Consider the following 13,876-nt stretch of genomic DNA (forward strand, 5'->3'; position numbering starts at 1 on the left):
CTTTAAACAGAATTTGAAGGATTAGAAAGTGTAAGAACTATTGAGAAAGGTTTCTCTTCTGCAAAGGAAAGGTTTAGAGTGATTAGGAGAGCCAGGATGGCTTTTTGGGATTGTTCTGTGTGCTAAAAATAATGTGTAAATTTCTCAGGGAATATTTCCTAAATTTTGAAGGGTTGAAGGGTTGGTTTCCTGTGGAGTGTGTGTTTGCTATGTGTGTGTACCCTAAATATTTATAACAGTGGCTGTGAAGGATAGGGCATAAATGCCATCTTCAGCCTGTGAGATAAGAAAATAGCAATTTATAGTAATAGTAATAATAATAATAATAATAATAATAATAATAATAATAAATTTATTTATACCCCGCCCTTCCCGGTTCAGAAAACTGGGCTCAGGGCGGCTAACAACAAATTTAAAACACTTAGTTGATGCAACAAAAAACAGCATAAAATACAGTATAAAACGTGAATAACAATAAATTCAGAATTCAAAAATCAATTTAGGGGGGGAAATCCATCCAATAAACCTCCAATTTATTGTAGAAGGACAAGCAACTGCATCTACCATGGAGCAGCTTTGAAGTGACAAGGATATAAAAAGGATATAAAGGTTTATTCAAAATGTGGCAAGCTTCCCAAATACACAAACATTTAGCCAAGAATATAAAACCTACAGAAGCTAATAGCTAAATTCTAGTTACAGATAGGTAGCCGTGTTGGTCTGCCATAGTCAAAACAAAAAAATGTGTATCTGAAGAAGTGTGCTTGCACATGAAAGCTCATACCAAGAACTAACTTAGTTGGTCTTTAAGGTGCTACTGGAAGGAATTTTTTTGTTTTAGCTAAATTCTAATTACCCATTAATACATACAAAAGAAGCAGAGTTGCCAGGGGGAAGTAAAAATCCAGCCAGATTCAGAGGAGTATAACGTACCTATATCAGGAGGTCTGACATAATGCCCAGGCATATTGCAGTAATAAATCAAACCAGCACAGGGCTAATTTCACCTGGGCAAGGTAAATTCTTGACTGTGGCTAGTAGCCATTGGCAGGGGACCTCAGATTCCTGTTTGGCTATAGGTGGCCTTGGTCAAGCGATACATCTTGTCTCTGCTGACTCTTGTGCTGCTAAGCCACTGGCTCAGCCACTGAGGGGGTTAACAGTTATGTTGCTGCTAAAGGCAGAAGAGCGGGTGGAGGCCATAAAAGTTGGCAACCCTGAGGCCCATCATTTTAAGTGGCACCCTCTGCTGCATCCCACAGGACTTGCGCCAGAGGGTGTGACACAACGGCTGGGAACCGCAGCGAGGGAGAGTGATCGCATGTTCGGGTCCTGTTTGCGGGTTTCCTCACAGGCATTTGGTCGGCCGCTGTGAGAACAGGGTTCTAGACTAGATGGGTCATTGTCCTGACTGTTTAAGAAAAACTGCTTTTCTTCTATACTTACCTTCGTTGTAAACGATCGTTTACATCTGTATTTTAAACCAATAAAGATTTACCATGAAAAAAATATTTGGGGGAGGGGGGTCAAGTGCTGGTTGAATGACAGGCTGCTGGATAGGAGACCCCCTGTCCATAGGGCAGCAGTTTCTTATTTATTTGCTGCATTTATATCCCACCCTTTTTATATATTGCTCTCAAGGTGATGTACAATAGAATTGTTGTTTAGTCGTGTCTGCCCCTTCGTGACCCCATGGACCAGAGCACGCCAGGCACTCCGGTCTTCCACTGCCACCCGCAGTTTGGTCAAACTCATGCTGGTAGCTTCGAGAACACTGTCCAACCATCTTGTCCTCTGCCGTCCCCTTCTCCTTGTGCCCTCCATCTTTCCCAGCATCAGGGTCTTTTCCAGGGAGTCTTCTCTTCTCATGAGGTGGCCAAAGTATTGGAGCCTCAGCTTCACGATCTGTCCTTCCAGTGAGCACTCAGGGCTGATTTCCTTCAGAATGGAGAGGTTTGATCTTCTTGCAGTCCATGGGACTCTCAAGGAGTCCAGCACCATAATTCAAAAGCATCAATTCTTCAGCGATCAGCCTTCTTTATGGTCCAGCTCTCACTTCTATACAGTACTACTGGGAAAACCATAGCTTTAACTATACGGACCTTTGTTGGCAAGGTGATGTCTCTGCTTTTTAAGATGTTGTCTAAGTTTGTCATTGCTCTTCTCCCAAGAAGCAGGTGTCTTTTAATTTCATGGCTGCTGTCACCATCTGCAGTGATCATGGAGCCCAAGAAAGTAAAATCTCTCACTGCCTCCGTTTCTTCCCCTTCTATTTGCCAGGAGGTGATGGGCCCAGTGGCCATGATCTTCGTTTTTTTGATGTTGAGCTTCAGACCATATTTTGCACTCTCTTATATCCCTTATATAGACTTTTGAAATTGCCCACCCTGTAGCCCAAGACCACCACCCCTCAAAACATCATACATACATCACAAGAGGAGGCAGAAATCCTGCCCGCCAGGACACCTGATAATGGTCACTGATTGCATTTCCTGGGTAGTCTGGCCATTCTTTTGTGATGGTTAATACTTTAGTTCCTGAGTCCAGGTCACAGGCTCACCCTATTCAGACACAAATTCGCCCTTTAGACAGGATTTGCAAGCAAAAAGACAATGGGAAGGTTTTCTTCCTTACTGCAGAGGAATATTTGAGGTCATTGGGAGAGTCAAAATGGCTTCAGGATTGCTCTCCTGTACTATTTCAGACACATGGTTCATATATTTAGATATGTGTGCGTTTATGAATATTTATTCTATATTTGAGACCTTAATTTTTTTGTAACATGATCCAACAGGTTGTCCTCATCTAATATGAAGAAACAAACCTCCTTCTTAGCTTTCCTGACTGTCTCCAAGCACCCCACCTCTGCACACCCACAGAATATTGCATATATACAGAAGCACCTCTCTCTTAGGCAAGCAACAGAAGCTTAATCTGCCATGTCTGGCTATTGAGAGGGCGGCTTTTTTTGTTTGTTAAGAGGCAGCTGGTGGGCGGAACTGGGGGCGATATGTGTCAGAGGGTTTAGTCTCCCAGCTCCACCGCCCCATTTTCAGAACCCCATTTTTGTCCCTCTCCGTAAGTCCTCTTTATGGGGAGGGCATGGCTGTCTGGCCTTTTAGTAGGTCCGCTCCCATTTAAGAGTTGGAACGCTGCAACATTTTGTTGTTGTTCCCATTTGTTATTGTCATCATCTCATGAAGTGATGCCACATGCAATGCAACATACCATGCTCATTACACGGGCGTTGAATTACCCTGTTCATAACTGATGCAAGAAGGTGAGAAGAATGCAAGGAAGACGGCGTGGATCAGGCCATTGGCCCATCTAGCCCTGAATCCTGGTCTCACGATGGCCAACCAGATGCCATCAGTTGTTATTAATTGTACTTTATTATTATTATTATTAACAGCTATGATAACACCATTGTAAATATCAATTATAAGAACTCTGTTGGCAACATCAATAAGATTAATAACAACAGATATTTGAATACTTGGGAAGCCCATGATTCATAAGTACACCTGGATCTGCAAACATACAATTGCGTGAGTCAATTGTATCAATTGCGTGATTTTTACTGGGAAAAGTTACAAAGCACGTGCTTAAATCACCCTACCTTTGGGGAAAAAATGGACTTTAAAAAACCAAACCCTTTAAAAAAATGTTTCCCCCAGCTTGAGCTGAAAGGCACTCTGCCCATGCTCAGAAACGCTGGTGGCTGTCATATATGCATATGCATCAAAACATATTAAGGGGCTCAGAAAGTACTCTCGCACCAACGGAAAAGGAAGGCAAGCACTCTGCAATTTCGTATAGCGACCATTAACTTTTTTCTTGATAGTGTTTGACTTGTAAAAAGCTTAAATAAAACGTTTATTTATTTTTTAAATAGAAAGTACGCACACATTTCCCTCACCGCTCCAAGAATTTCGCGGAGTCTCAAGCACCCATTGAGAAAAGGAAAACTCCGAGGAATCCCCGCCCCTAGGAGGGAGGGGTCGGAGTGGGCGTGGTCTTGTCGAGCCATCTCGCCCCGCCCATCTTTTCCCATTGGCTGCTCCCATTCCCCCTCCCTCTACGCGGTCCTCCAGCATCCCAGAATGCCGCCGTTCCCGGAAGTGGCGCGCTTTCCCTCAAGCGAGAAGAGAGAGGAAGAGAGGAGGCGGGTGACTAGTCGAGCGTCGCGGGGCAGGCCGGGATGGAGGAGGACGAGCTGGACTTGGCCGACGAGCTGGAGGCCGCCCTGCAGCTGGCGCCGGAGGTGCAGCTGGCCATCGAGCAGGTGAGGGAGAACCGGGTGGGAGACGGGGAGGAAGAGGGGGCGGGGCTGTGCATGCTAATATGGGGGTTCGTGGTAGGAGGGGCTGCCGTAGTCCCTCAGCGATTGGGCGGAGTGTAAGGAGGCGGGGCTATGTATGCTAATATTGGGTTCCATGGTGGGAGGAGGCTCCTGTATCTCCAAAGCGATTGGGTGAAGTGTGAGTAAGGGGCGGAGCTTTGTATGCTAATATGGGGGTTCTGTGTGGGGAGGGGCTGTAGGGAGTGGGGGGGCTGCCTTAAATTGAGGGAGGTCTATTTGGGTGTCTTTGAGGAGAGGGACGTTGTGGGGGTGTTGCTTATTTTGGGGGGGGGTCGTGATGTTTTTTCTTCTGTATTGAATTTTTCTTTTTTTTAAAATCATATTTATTAGAATTTCCAATAATATAGAAAAATAACAGAAAAGAAAAGATAGAATACATTTAGAGCCTTACTTTCGTTATCTTCTTTCTAGGACTCCCTCCTCCCCCCCCCGACTGTATTCCCCTTTCATTAATTTGGTTCCACAAGCTCTCACTCCCAGTTTAAAACTTAATATGTTTAACCCATTAACCAATTTAAATTATACAATTTTATCATCATCCCTCATCATTAACAGAAAAAGAAAAAAGATTTTTCCCCAAGATCAACCCCAATTTCCTTCCACGAATTCCCTTTTTTTTAAACATGCCAAATCAAAATACCATGATATACAAAAGTTATATAAAGAAATAAAAGATAAAAAGTATAAGAAGGTTCAAAAAGATGGTTACATTAGCCTTTGGATTCCAAAACTCCCCCTTCCCTTCCCCGGTTTGAATTCCACATGTCCATCAGTCTATATGTTGTCAGCCTGGAGATCTCAAGTCCATGGCCAGATTTTTCCCATTCCACCTTGCCGGTTTTCTTTTAATTTGTTTATTTTAATAATGTTTAACTTCAAAAATCCAGTCTAATAGATGCCTTTAATTTCCTTGATCTTTGCTGCTCCTCCCATTGTTCTTTCCGTGTCGTAGTTAGTCCTTTGTTCTTTTTATTCCTTACTTTCTCAGGTTTCTTGTCTTGTTCAGCTGCTAAAACGTTCTTATTCCGAAATCTGGTATCTCTACAGAGGTTTGTTGTTCAGGAACAAAAACTTACGTCCAGTCCCTTCCTTTCTTCAATAGAAAATTCTATTGTCTCCTTTTAATGTAAACACCTCTGTAGACAAAATACTATGTCAGTTTTGCAGCTTTCCCAGAAGATAAGTCCTGTGCGAATCCCAGAGTGATTTTCCACATACGACCACTTGTAATGTCCCGAAACCCCTCTAGGGGGATTGTAGTAACTTTATATCCTCTAATCCAAAAGTCAAATTGTTGTTCCTTATTTTCCGACAGTTTATATCCATATTGTGTCAAATTGTAACAGAATTAGCCAGCAAAGTCCTTGTAACAAAGTCCTCTTTATATTCTCCAGCTTTGACAGCTACTTTGACAGCTGTCAAAGTCTCCGTCTCTCTTCGCCAGGTTCTACAAATCGCCCCGGTTCCCAGGGGGGGTTGCATTTTCCCTCTCACCCTCCACTCTTCTCCTCCAGCACAATTCTTGTAATTTCCCTTCGTGGAATTAATGATTTTTGTCAGCAATAAACTTCTCTTTCGATCTTGGTTACCCAGTCCTTGTTTTAGAATGTTTACAATCGGGGGGGGGGACTGACTTCCTTTTTAGATCCCCCCCGCTCGTGCCAAATCCGAAAAAAATTTCTTTTTTTCTCCTTTTGTACCCAGTTTCCCAATTACTCACGGGTTGTTGTTGATAGTCCGAATTTCCAATGGAAGAAGTCAGCGCTCTCCGTCGAATGGCATGCGGCTGCGCTCGGCAGGGGAAGCAATGGACTCAAAGCACCACGCCGCTCCCCGGCACCCGATCCGAAGCCTTTAAAAAGGCTCCTTCACGAGTCGGGAGGGCGCTAGCGGTGCCAGCCGAGTCCCCATGTCCACGGGCTCCGTGCCAGTGGTTTTTGAGGGTCCCCGCGTCGCCGGCGCGGTAGGACCCAGCCCCTGCCGAGCAGACTCCCTCCGGAGCTCGGAGGGAGTCCGCCATTCGGCGATGGCGCCAACCCGGAAGTCCCCTGACTGTTTAAGAAAAACTGCTTTTCTTCTATACTTACCTTCGTTGTAAACGATCGTTTACATCTGTATTTTAAACCAATAAAGATTTACCATGAAAAAAATATATTTTGGGGAGGGGGGTCAAGTGCTGGTTGAATGACAGGCTGCTGCATAGGAGACCCCCTGTCCATAGGGCAGCAGTTTCTTATTTATTTGCTGCATTTATATCCCACCCTTTTTATATATTGCTCTCAAGGTGATGTACAATAGAATTGTTGTTTAGTCGTGTCCGCCCCTTCGTGACCCCATGGACCAGAGCACACCGGGCACTCCGGTCTTCCACTGCCACCCGCAGTTTGGTCAAACTCATGCTGGTAGCTTCAAGAACACTGTCCAACCATCTTGTCCTCCGTCGTCCCCTTCTCCTTGCGCCCTCCATCATTCCCAACATCAGGGTCTTTTCCAGGGAGTCTTCTCTTCTCATGAGGTGGCCAAAGTCTTGGAGCCTCAGCTTCAGGATCTGTCCTTCCAGAATGGGGCTGATTTCCTTCAGAATGGAGAGGTTTGATCTTCTTGCAGTCCATGGGACTCTCAAGAGTCTCCTCCAGCACCAGAATTGAAAAGCATCAATTCTTCAGCGATCAGCCTTCTTTATGGTCCAGCTCTCACTTCCATACATCACTACTGGGAAAACCATAGCTTTAACTATATGGACCTTTGACGGCAAGGTGATGTCTCTGCTTTTTAAGATGCTGTCTAGGTTTGTCATTGTGTACATTAGTATTGTGATTATTTATTAAATTGTGGCTCAGGGAGCAACTGGCTTGTGTGTACAGTGGTACCTCTGTATACGAACGGGATCCGTTCTGGAGCCCCGTTCGCGTCCAGAAGCAAACGTAACTAGCAATGGCACGTCTGCGCACGCGCATGTCGCTTTTCACCACTTCTGCACATGCGCGTGACATCATTTTGAGCATCTGTGCATGGGCAAGCAGTGAAACCCGGAAGTAATGCGCTCCGTTACTTCCGGGTTGCCGCAGAGCACAACTCGAACGCATTCAACCTGAGGTATGACTGTACAGTGGTACCTCGGGTTACAGACACTTTGTATGTGTTTAGAGCAGGGGAGGGGAGAGAGTTTGCCATGGGCATGACATGCATGCATCCAGAGAATTCAGTTTGCAAATGCGCCCCCAAAGGTTGGCTCCTCCCCCCCCCCCACAGTTGACGCAATGTTTGCAGAGTGAAGGATTTAAATGCCAAGTGAGGTCAGTGTGGCCTGGCTGCGTTCACTTGGTCAGATAAAGAGCAGGAATCGGAATGCGTTTAAGGACAGTTCCCCATTAAAACAGACAGAACCTGCTTGGGGTCTTAGTCTGGTGGTAACAGCAGCATATAAATAAGGGGAAACAAGCAAGATGCACTAAACAACTCATACCATTCAAAACAAACGCGTAGTGATTCAAGATTAGGGGGACAGGAGGACACTAGGATTGGAAGCAGATAGTGGGAACGTGTTTGCGTGATGCGGGAGTCAGTAAGGTGAGGCTGAGCTGGATTGGAGAAGATTTTGCTGGTGAAGCAGAACTTGGGAAGGATGGAGGGAGAGGTAGGGGAGCCTGAAGGAGCCTCTGTGCAGGCCAGGGTGGGATCCTGACCCCTGTCTTCCAGCCTCTCTCCATAACCAAGGAAGGAATGTGATCTATATCCCACAAACCACTGCACAGCCTCTCTGTTTTTACCATGCTGCTGGACATTTGCTGTTTTTGGCACAGCGTGTGTGTTGCTGTGTTCCTTTTCGTCTTTTCTTTGAATTGTTACGGTTTGAGGTTTTTATTGTTGGTTTTAATGTAAGTCACAAGTCACATTTCATTCATTCATTTATAATCCCACCTTTTTCTCCAAGGAGCTCAAGGTTCTCTCTTATTTAATCCCCACAAAAAATGCTGTGAGGTAGGTTAGGCTGAGAGGCAGTATGACTTGCCCAGGGTCACCCAGTGAGGCCCACGGCCAAGCAGGAATTTGAACTCCAATGTCTCCCAGGTCATATTCCAACACTCCATGCCGTACAGGCTCTTTTGTAAGAAAAACAACTAACACATACAATTAATAATAGTCACTTCCGTTCTTTTTCTTGACCCCTAGGTGTTTCCAAGTCAAGATCCATTGGACCGAGCTGACTTCAACGCTGTGGAGTACATCAACACACTTTTCCCAACCGAGCAAGTGAGTTGCGTCTTCTGCGCATGACAACACAATTGTGAAAAACAGTTACTTCTTTTACCCTGTTTTTCTGCTGGTAGATTCATAAGAGAGTCACAAAAGAATAGTAAAACGTTGGAGAGTTTCCCTTGCCTCCTAACAGGGGCGATCAAGTTCTGGGGTCCAACGATGGTTTATCCATTGCCTTCTAAATATCTTTATCGAGGGAATTTCTGCAAAAGACAAATAAAAGCTGCTGAAAACACAAAAGGAGCAAATACAGTTAAGGCAAGACTAAAAGACTGCAGCTGCCATCATATCCAGCCAGCTTAGCCTGTGGCAAGGGATGATGGGAGTTGTAGTCCAACAGTATCTGGGAAGCCAGGGTTGACGAATGATGGTCTGAGGGAGAGAGCCTGCTTTTGAGCTCTGTGGCTTGTCTCATTTTGCTGTGTCTTGTATGTCCACTAGAGGCCACCGTTCTTCTTCTGTTAAGCAAGATCAGAACCTAGGAGGCTGCCTTATAGTGAGTCTGGGCGCCTTCCACCATATATAAAACATAATAAAACATGAAACATTTAAAAACTTCCATATACAAGGCTGCCTTCTTCTAAAGGTTGTATAGTTGCTTATCTTCTTGACTCAGAGGATGTCCATACCCTCCAACATTTCTCTGATGAAAATAGGGACGTCCTAAGGAAAAGTTAGGTGACGCGGGTGGCGCTGTGGGTTAAACCACAGAGCCTAGGACTTGCCGATCAGAAGGTCGGCGGTTCGAATCCCCGTGATGGGGTGAGCTCCCGTTGCTCAGTCCCTGCTCCTACCAACCTAGCAGTTCGAAAGCACGTCAAAGTGCAAGTAGATAAATAGGTACCGCTCCGGCGGGAAGGTAAACGGCGTTTCCGTGCGTTGCTTTGGTTCGCCAGAAGCGGCTTAGTCATGCTGGCCACATGACCCGGAAGCTGTACGCCGGCTCCCTCGGCCAATAAAGCGAGATGAGCGCCGCAACCCCAGAGACGGCCATGACTGGACCTAATGGTCAGGGGTCCCTTTACCTTTAAGGAAAAGTAGGACATTCCGGGATCAAATCAGATCCCGGCTTCTGTAAATCCGGGACTGTCCCTGGAAAATAGGGACACTTGGAAGAAGAAGAAGAAGAGTTTGGATTTGATATCCCTCTTTATCACTACCCGAAGGAGTCTCAAAGCGGCTAACATTCTCTTTCCCTTCCTCCCCCACAACAAACACTCTGTGAGGTGAGTGGGGCTGAGAGACTTCAGAGAAGTGTGACTGGCCCAAGGTCACCCAGCAGCTGCAGGTGGAGGAGCAGAGAAGCGAACCCGGTTCACCAGATTACGAGTCCACCGCTCTTAACCACTACACCACACTGCATCTCTCAGTTGAAGTTGGAGGGTTTGCCAACAGGAAACATGCTCTTCTCGGCATGAAGGGCCAAATCCCCATTCTGTTGACATTGCATATACAGCTAAATAACTGACCCCCCCCTTTCTCTCCTCTTTCTTTGACAGTCTTTGGCAAACATTGATGATGTGGTGAACAAGATCAAGCTGAAAATAAGGTAAGCAGGGCAATTAAAAAAATTATTATCAATGGGGCTGGGGTGGTAAAAGCTGCTGTTTCTTTAGGGAAGGGGCTCAGCGTCTTTGTCCCAACTTAACCCCCGCCAGCCTGCTGGAGGCTCCATGCCAGCAGTGGCAATAGCACCCTGGGTGCATGCAGACACATTGGAAATGGCACATCTGAAAAACACGGAGAAGATAAAAGGCACACAGCCTCTTGCCTCAGGAAAGGGGAGTGGTTGCTTCCTTCTGACTCGTGGAGTGATTGCTGCGATGACAGAGGTGCTGGCTCCTCCGGAACGGGGCGAGCTTGCTTCAATTCAGAAGTGTAGCTATTTTTTATTTAAACCACTTACTTATTCAAGTAAGCTCTGTGTGAAAATCCGACATGGAAAACTGCGAAATGGTATAAAAGCTTGTGACTGTAAATTGTGGCCAGCTCCTGAAATGCGGGAATTGCAGCGAATGTGGAACTGTCATATTGGAACCCTTCCTGGAACCTTGTAGCAAAGAGTGTGTAAGAAGTCGAATAAATATTATTAACAAGTAATAATAATAATAATAATAATAATAAATGTTATTTATATCCCGCCCTCCCCAGCCGAAGCTGGGCTCAGGGCGGCTAACAACAATCAAAATAATCCAACATTCTAAAAACCTTTCATTATAAAAATTAATTAAAATCAAATTGATGGCAACCATTAAGCCAAATTCTGTGCAGATTGCCAGAGGAGAGGGTCAGGCTGCGCCCTGACCAAAGGCCTGGTGGAACAGCTCTGTCTTGCAGGCCCTGCGGAAAGATGTCAGGTCCCGCAGGGCCCTAGTCTCTTGTGACAGAGCGTGCCACCAGATTGGAGCCGCGGCCAAGAAAGCCCTGGCTCTAGGTGAGGCCAGCCTAACCTCTCTGTGGCCTGGGATCTTCAGGATGTTTTTATTTGCAGACCGGTATTTTATTTGAATACCGAGGTTCCAGTAAATCAGTAATTTAAAAACAGGAATCCAGTCATAACCAGGCTCATTCCTGCTGGCCAGGGAAAGCCTGGGCAAACAGTTATTTCTCGGGGGGGGGGGTGTTCAAGAAACTTTACCCAGAGTAGACCTTTTGAAATCAATGCAACTAACTTAGAAATGTTCGTTAATTTCAATGGATCTGTAACTGCCCTGTGTCTTTTCAAGAACATAGGAAGACTGCCTTGGACTGAGTTAGACTAAGGTTACCAGATTTTTTCCAAAGAATCTGGGGACACTTTTTCCCCCCCCGCCATTTTGCCTTGACGGAAGTCCCCATATGATGTGCCTTGTGCTGTTGAACCGATCATACAACATTCATTCCCTACTAATAATTCTACAACACTTAAAATATACATCCGGGGACGGATTTTGTCCGGGGAGAGATTTGTGAATCCGGGGACTGTCCCCGGGAAACGGGGACACCAGGTAACCATAGGTTAGACCTTTGCTTGGTCCACGCTGCTGGGCAGCAGTGGCTCTCCAGGGTTTCCAGGCAGGGAATATCTCTCCCAGCCCACCTAGATATACTGGTGATTGACCTGGGGACCTTCTGCTTGCTGAACAGAAGCTCTACCTCTTTTGTTGTCAGTCTGGCTGCCTGCTTGCTTGCTGTCTGCATATCTGTCTGGGTCTAGCAGTCTCCCCCTTCCCTGCTCCCTGCCTCCGGGAAGTTCTCACGCAGGTCGCGATTGCAGACAGACACCTGGAGGGAAATGCAATCTCCTCCTTTCTGAGATCGCTGTCGGGAAAAGGAGCAAAACTTAAGCAAGGTTTGCATCTTAGAGCCGGTGTGTTGTAGTGGCTGGAGTATCGGACTAGGACATTCCTGGGAGTTGTTGTTTAGTCGTTTAGTTGTGTCTGACTCTTCGTGACCCCCTGGACCAGAGCACGCCAGGCACTTCTGTCCTCCACTGCCTCCCGCACTTTGGTCTTGTCTTTGTCCATGGAGTTTTCTTGGCAGGGATACTGGAGTGGCTTGCCGGTTCCTGCTCCGGGTGGATCACGTTTGGTCAAAACTCTCCACTATGACCTGTCCATCTTGGGTGGCCCTGCACGGCAAAGCTCATAGCTTCTCTGAGTTATTCAACCCCCTTCGCCACGGCAAGGCAGTGATACATGAAGGGGATTCCTGGGAGACCAGGGTTCAACTCCCCACTCAGTCATTAAGCTCACTGGGTCACCTTGGGCTACTCGTCATTTCTTGGCCTAACCTACCCCGCAGGGTTTGGATGAGATAAGGTGGCGGAAAACTGTGTGTGCCGCTTTGAGGTGGGATAGAAGTGCAATAAATCAAATTATACAGGAGTGGGGTTTCTTTTAACTCTCCGTGGGACTAGTATACAGTGCCAGAATATTTGTTTTTAGAATATTGAAAGAGCATGGTTTTCCCTTCGCTAAAATGTTCTCTTGAACAAACTGTAAAAAAAGAAAAGAAATCTGATGCTGAACATCAACCTTCGTGCAGTCTCCTTCTTTCTTTCTTCCCCTTTGCAGGCGTTTGGATGATAACATCCGGACTGTGGTGAGAGGTCAGACAAACGTCGGGCAGGATGGCCGCGAGGTACGAGTTTATTAAATTTCTCGCAGCTGAATCTATCCAGGGAGACAGTCTGCCAGAGAGATGCAAGGAACAGCATTAAGACAGTGGAACGGTCCCCCTCGGGAGGTGGTAGAATTTCCTTCCTTGGAGGTTTTTAAACAGAGGTTGGGTGGCCTTCTGTCATGTTGATCTAGTTGAGATTCCTGCGTTGCAGGGGTTGGACTAGATGACCCCCGGGTTCCCTTCCAACTCTACCATTCTGTGATTCTCTAGGTTCCCCCAGCCCTGTACTGAGGACTAGAAACCTGCATGGGTTGTTGGCCCCATGTTTCAAGACAACAACAACAACAACAACAACAACAATAATAATAATAATAATAATAATTTTTTATTTACACCCCGCCAGAGCCAGGCTCGGGGCGGCTAACACCAGTAAAATTACAATAAAAACATAATAGGGGAAAGAAAAAACCAACAATTTAAAATACAGGTTAAAATGCAATTTAAAATGCAGCCTCATTTTAAAAGTAGCCCATGGATCAAAACTGTAAGGGGAGGGAAAACATAAGGGTCAGACTGAGTCTAAACCAAAGGCCAGGCGGAACAGCTCCGTCTTGCAGGCCCTGCAGAAAGATGTCAAGTCCCGCAGGGCCCTAGTCTCTTGTGACAGAGCGTTCCACCATGTTGGGGCTAGTGCTGAAAAGGCCCTGGCCCTAGTTGAGACCAATCTAACCACCTTGCGACTTGGGACCTCCAAGGTGTTGTCATTTGTGGACCTTAAGGTCCTCCGCGGGGCATACCGGGAGAGGCGGTCCCGTAGGTACGTGGGTCCTAGGCCGCATAGGGCTTTAAAGGTCAAAACCAGCACCTTAAACCTGAGCCTGTACTCCACCGGGAGCCAGTGCAGTTGGGGTTCAAGGTGGTTTCCAGCTCTTGGCAAGCTGATCTGGGCTGGGTACCCACCTTAACTCTGTGAAGGTTTCCTTATTATAAAAAAAAAAGCATGTTGATGTGTGTGTGTGTCCCGTCCCGTCCCCCCCCGCCCCCCGAAAATGAGCAAGTGTACCTGAATATGTGGTACCTTTAAGAATTGGGTCTGGATATAAGAGAGAGTGGGGCATACAGGATCATCTATTTCCAGTGATAAAAAAA

General features: G+C 46.2%; 1 protein-coding gene across 1 annotated transcript in view; it reads left to right on the forward strand.

The window, feature by feature from the left end:
* The first annotated feature begins 3,797 nt into the window (after positions 1-3,797).
* The window catches only part of VPS53 (VPS53 subunit of GARP complex), a 41,965-nt gene continuing 31,886 nt past the window's right edge, over positions 3,798-13,876 (forward strand). The window contains exons 1-4 of the mRNA XM_080982891.1: positions 3,798-4,285; positions 8,537-8,617; positions 10,123-10,172; positions 12,679-12,745. Coding sequence (XP_080839017.1) covers positions 4,202-4,285; positions 8,537-8,617; positions 10,123-10,172; positions 12,679-12,745 — 282 coding nt within the window. The 5' untranslated portion in view covers positions 3,798-4,201. The remainder of the gene's footprint in view (positions 4,286-8,536; positions 8,618-10,122; positions 10,173-12,678; positions 12,746-13,876) is intronic.

This window comes from Podarcis pityusensis, assembly GCF_964106645.2.
Source record: "Podarcis pityusensis genome assembly, chromosome: 15".
NCBI lineage: Eukaryota > Metazoa > Chordata > Lepidosauria > Squamata > Lacertidae > Podarcis > Podarcis pityusensis.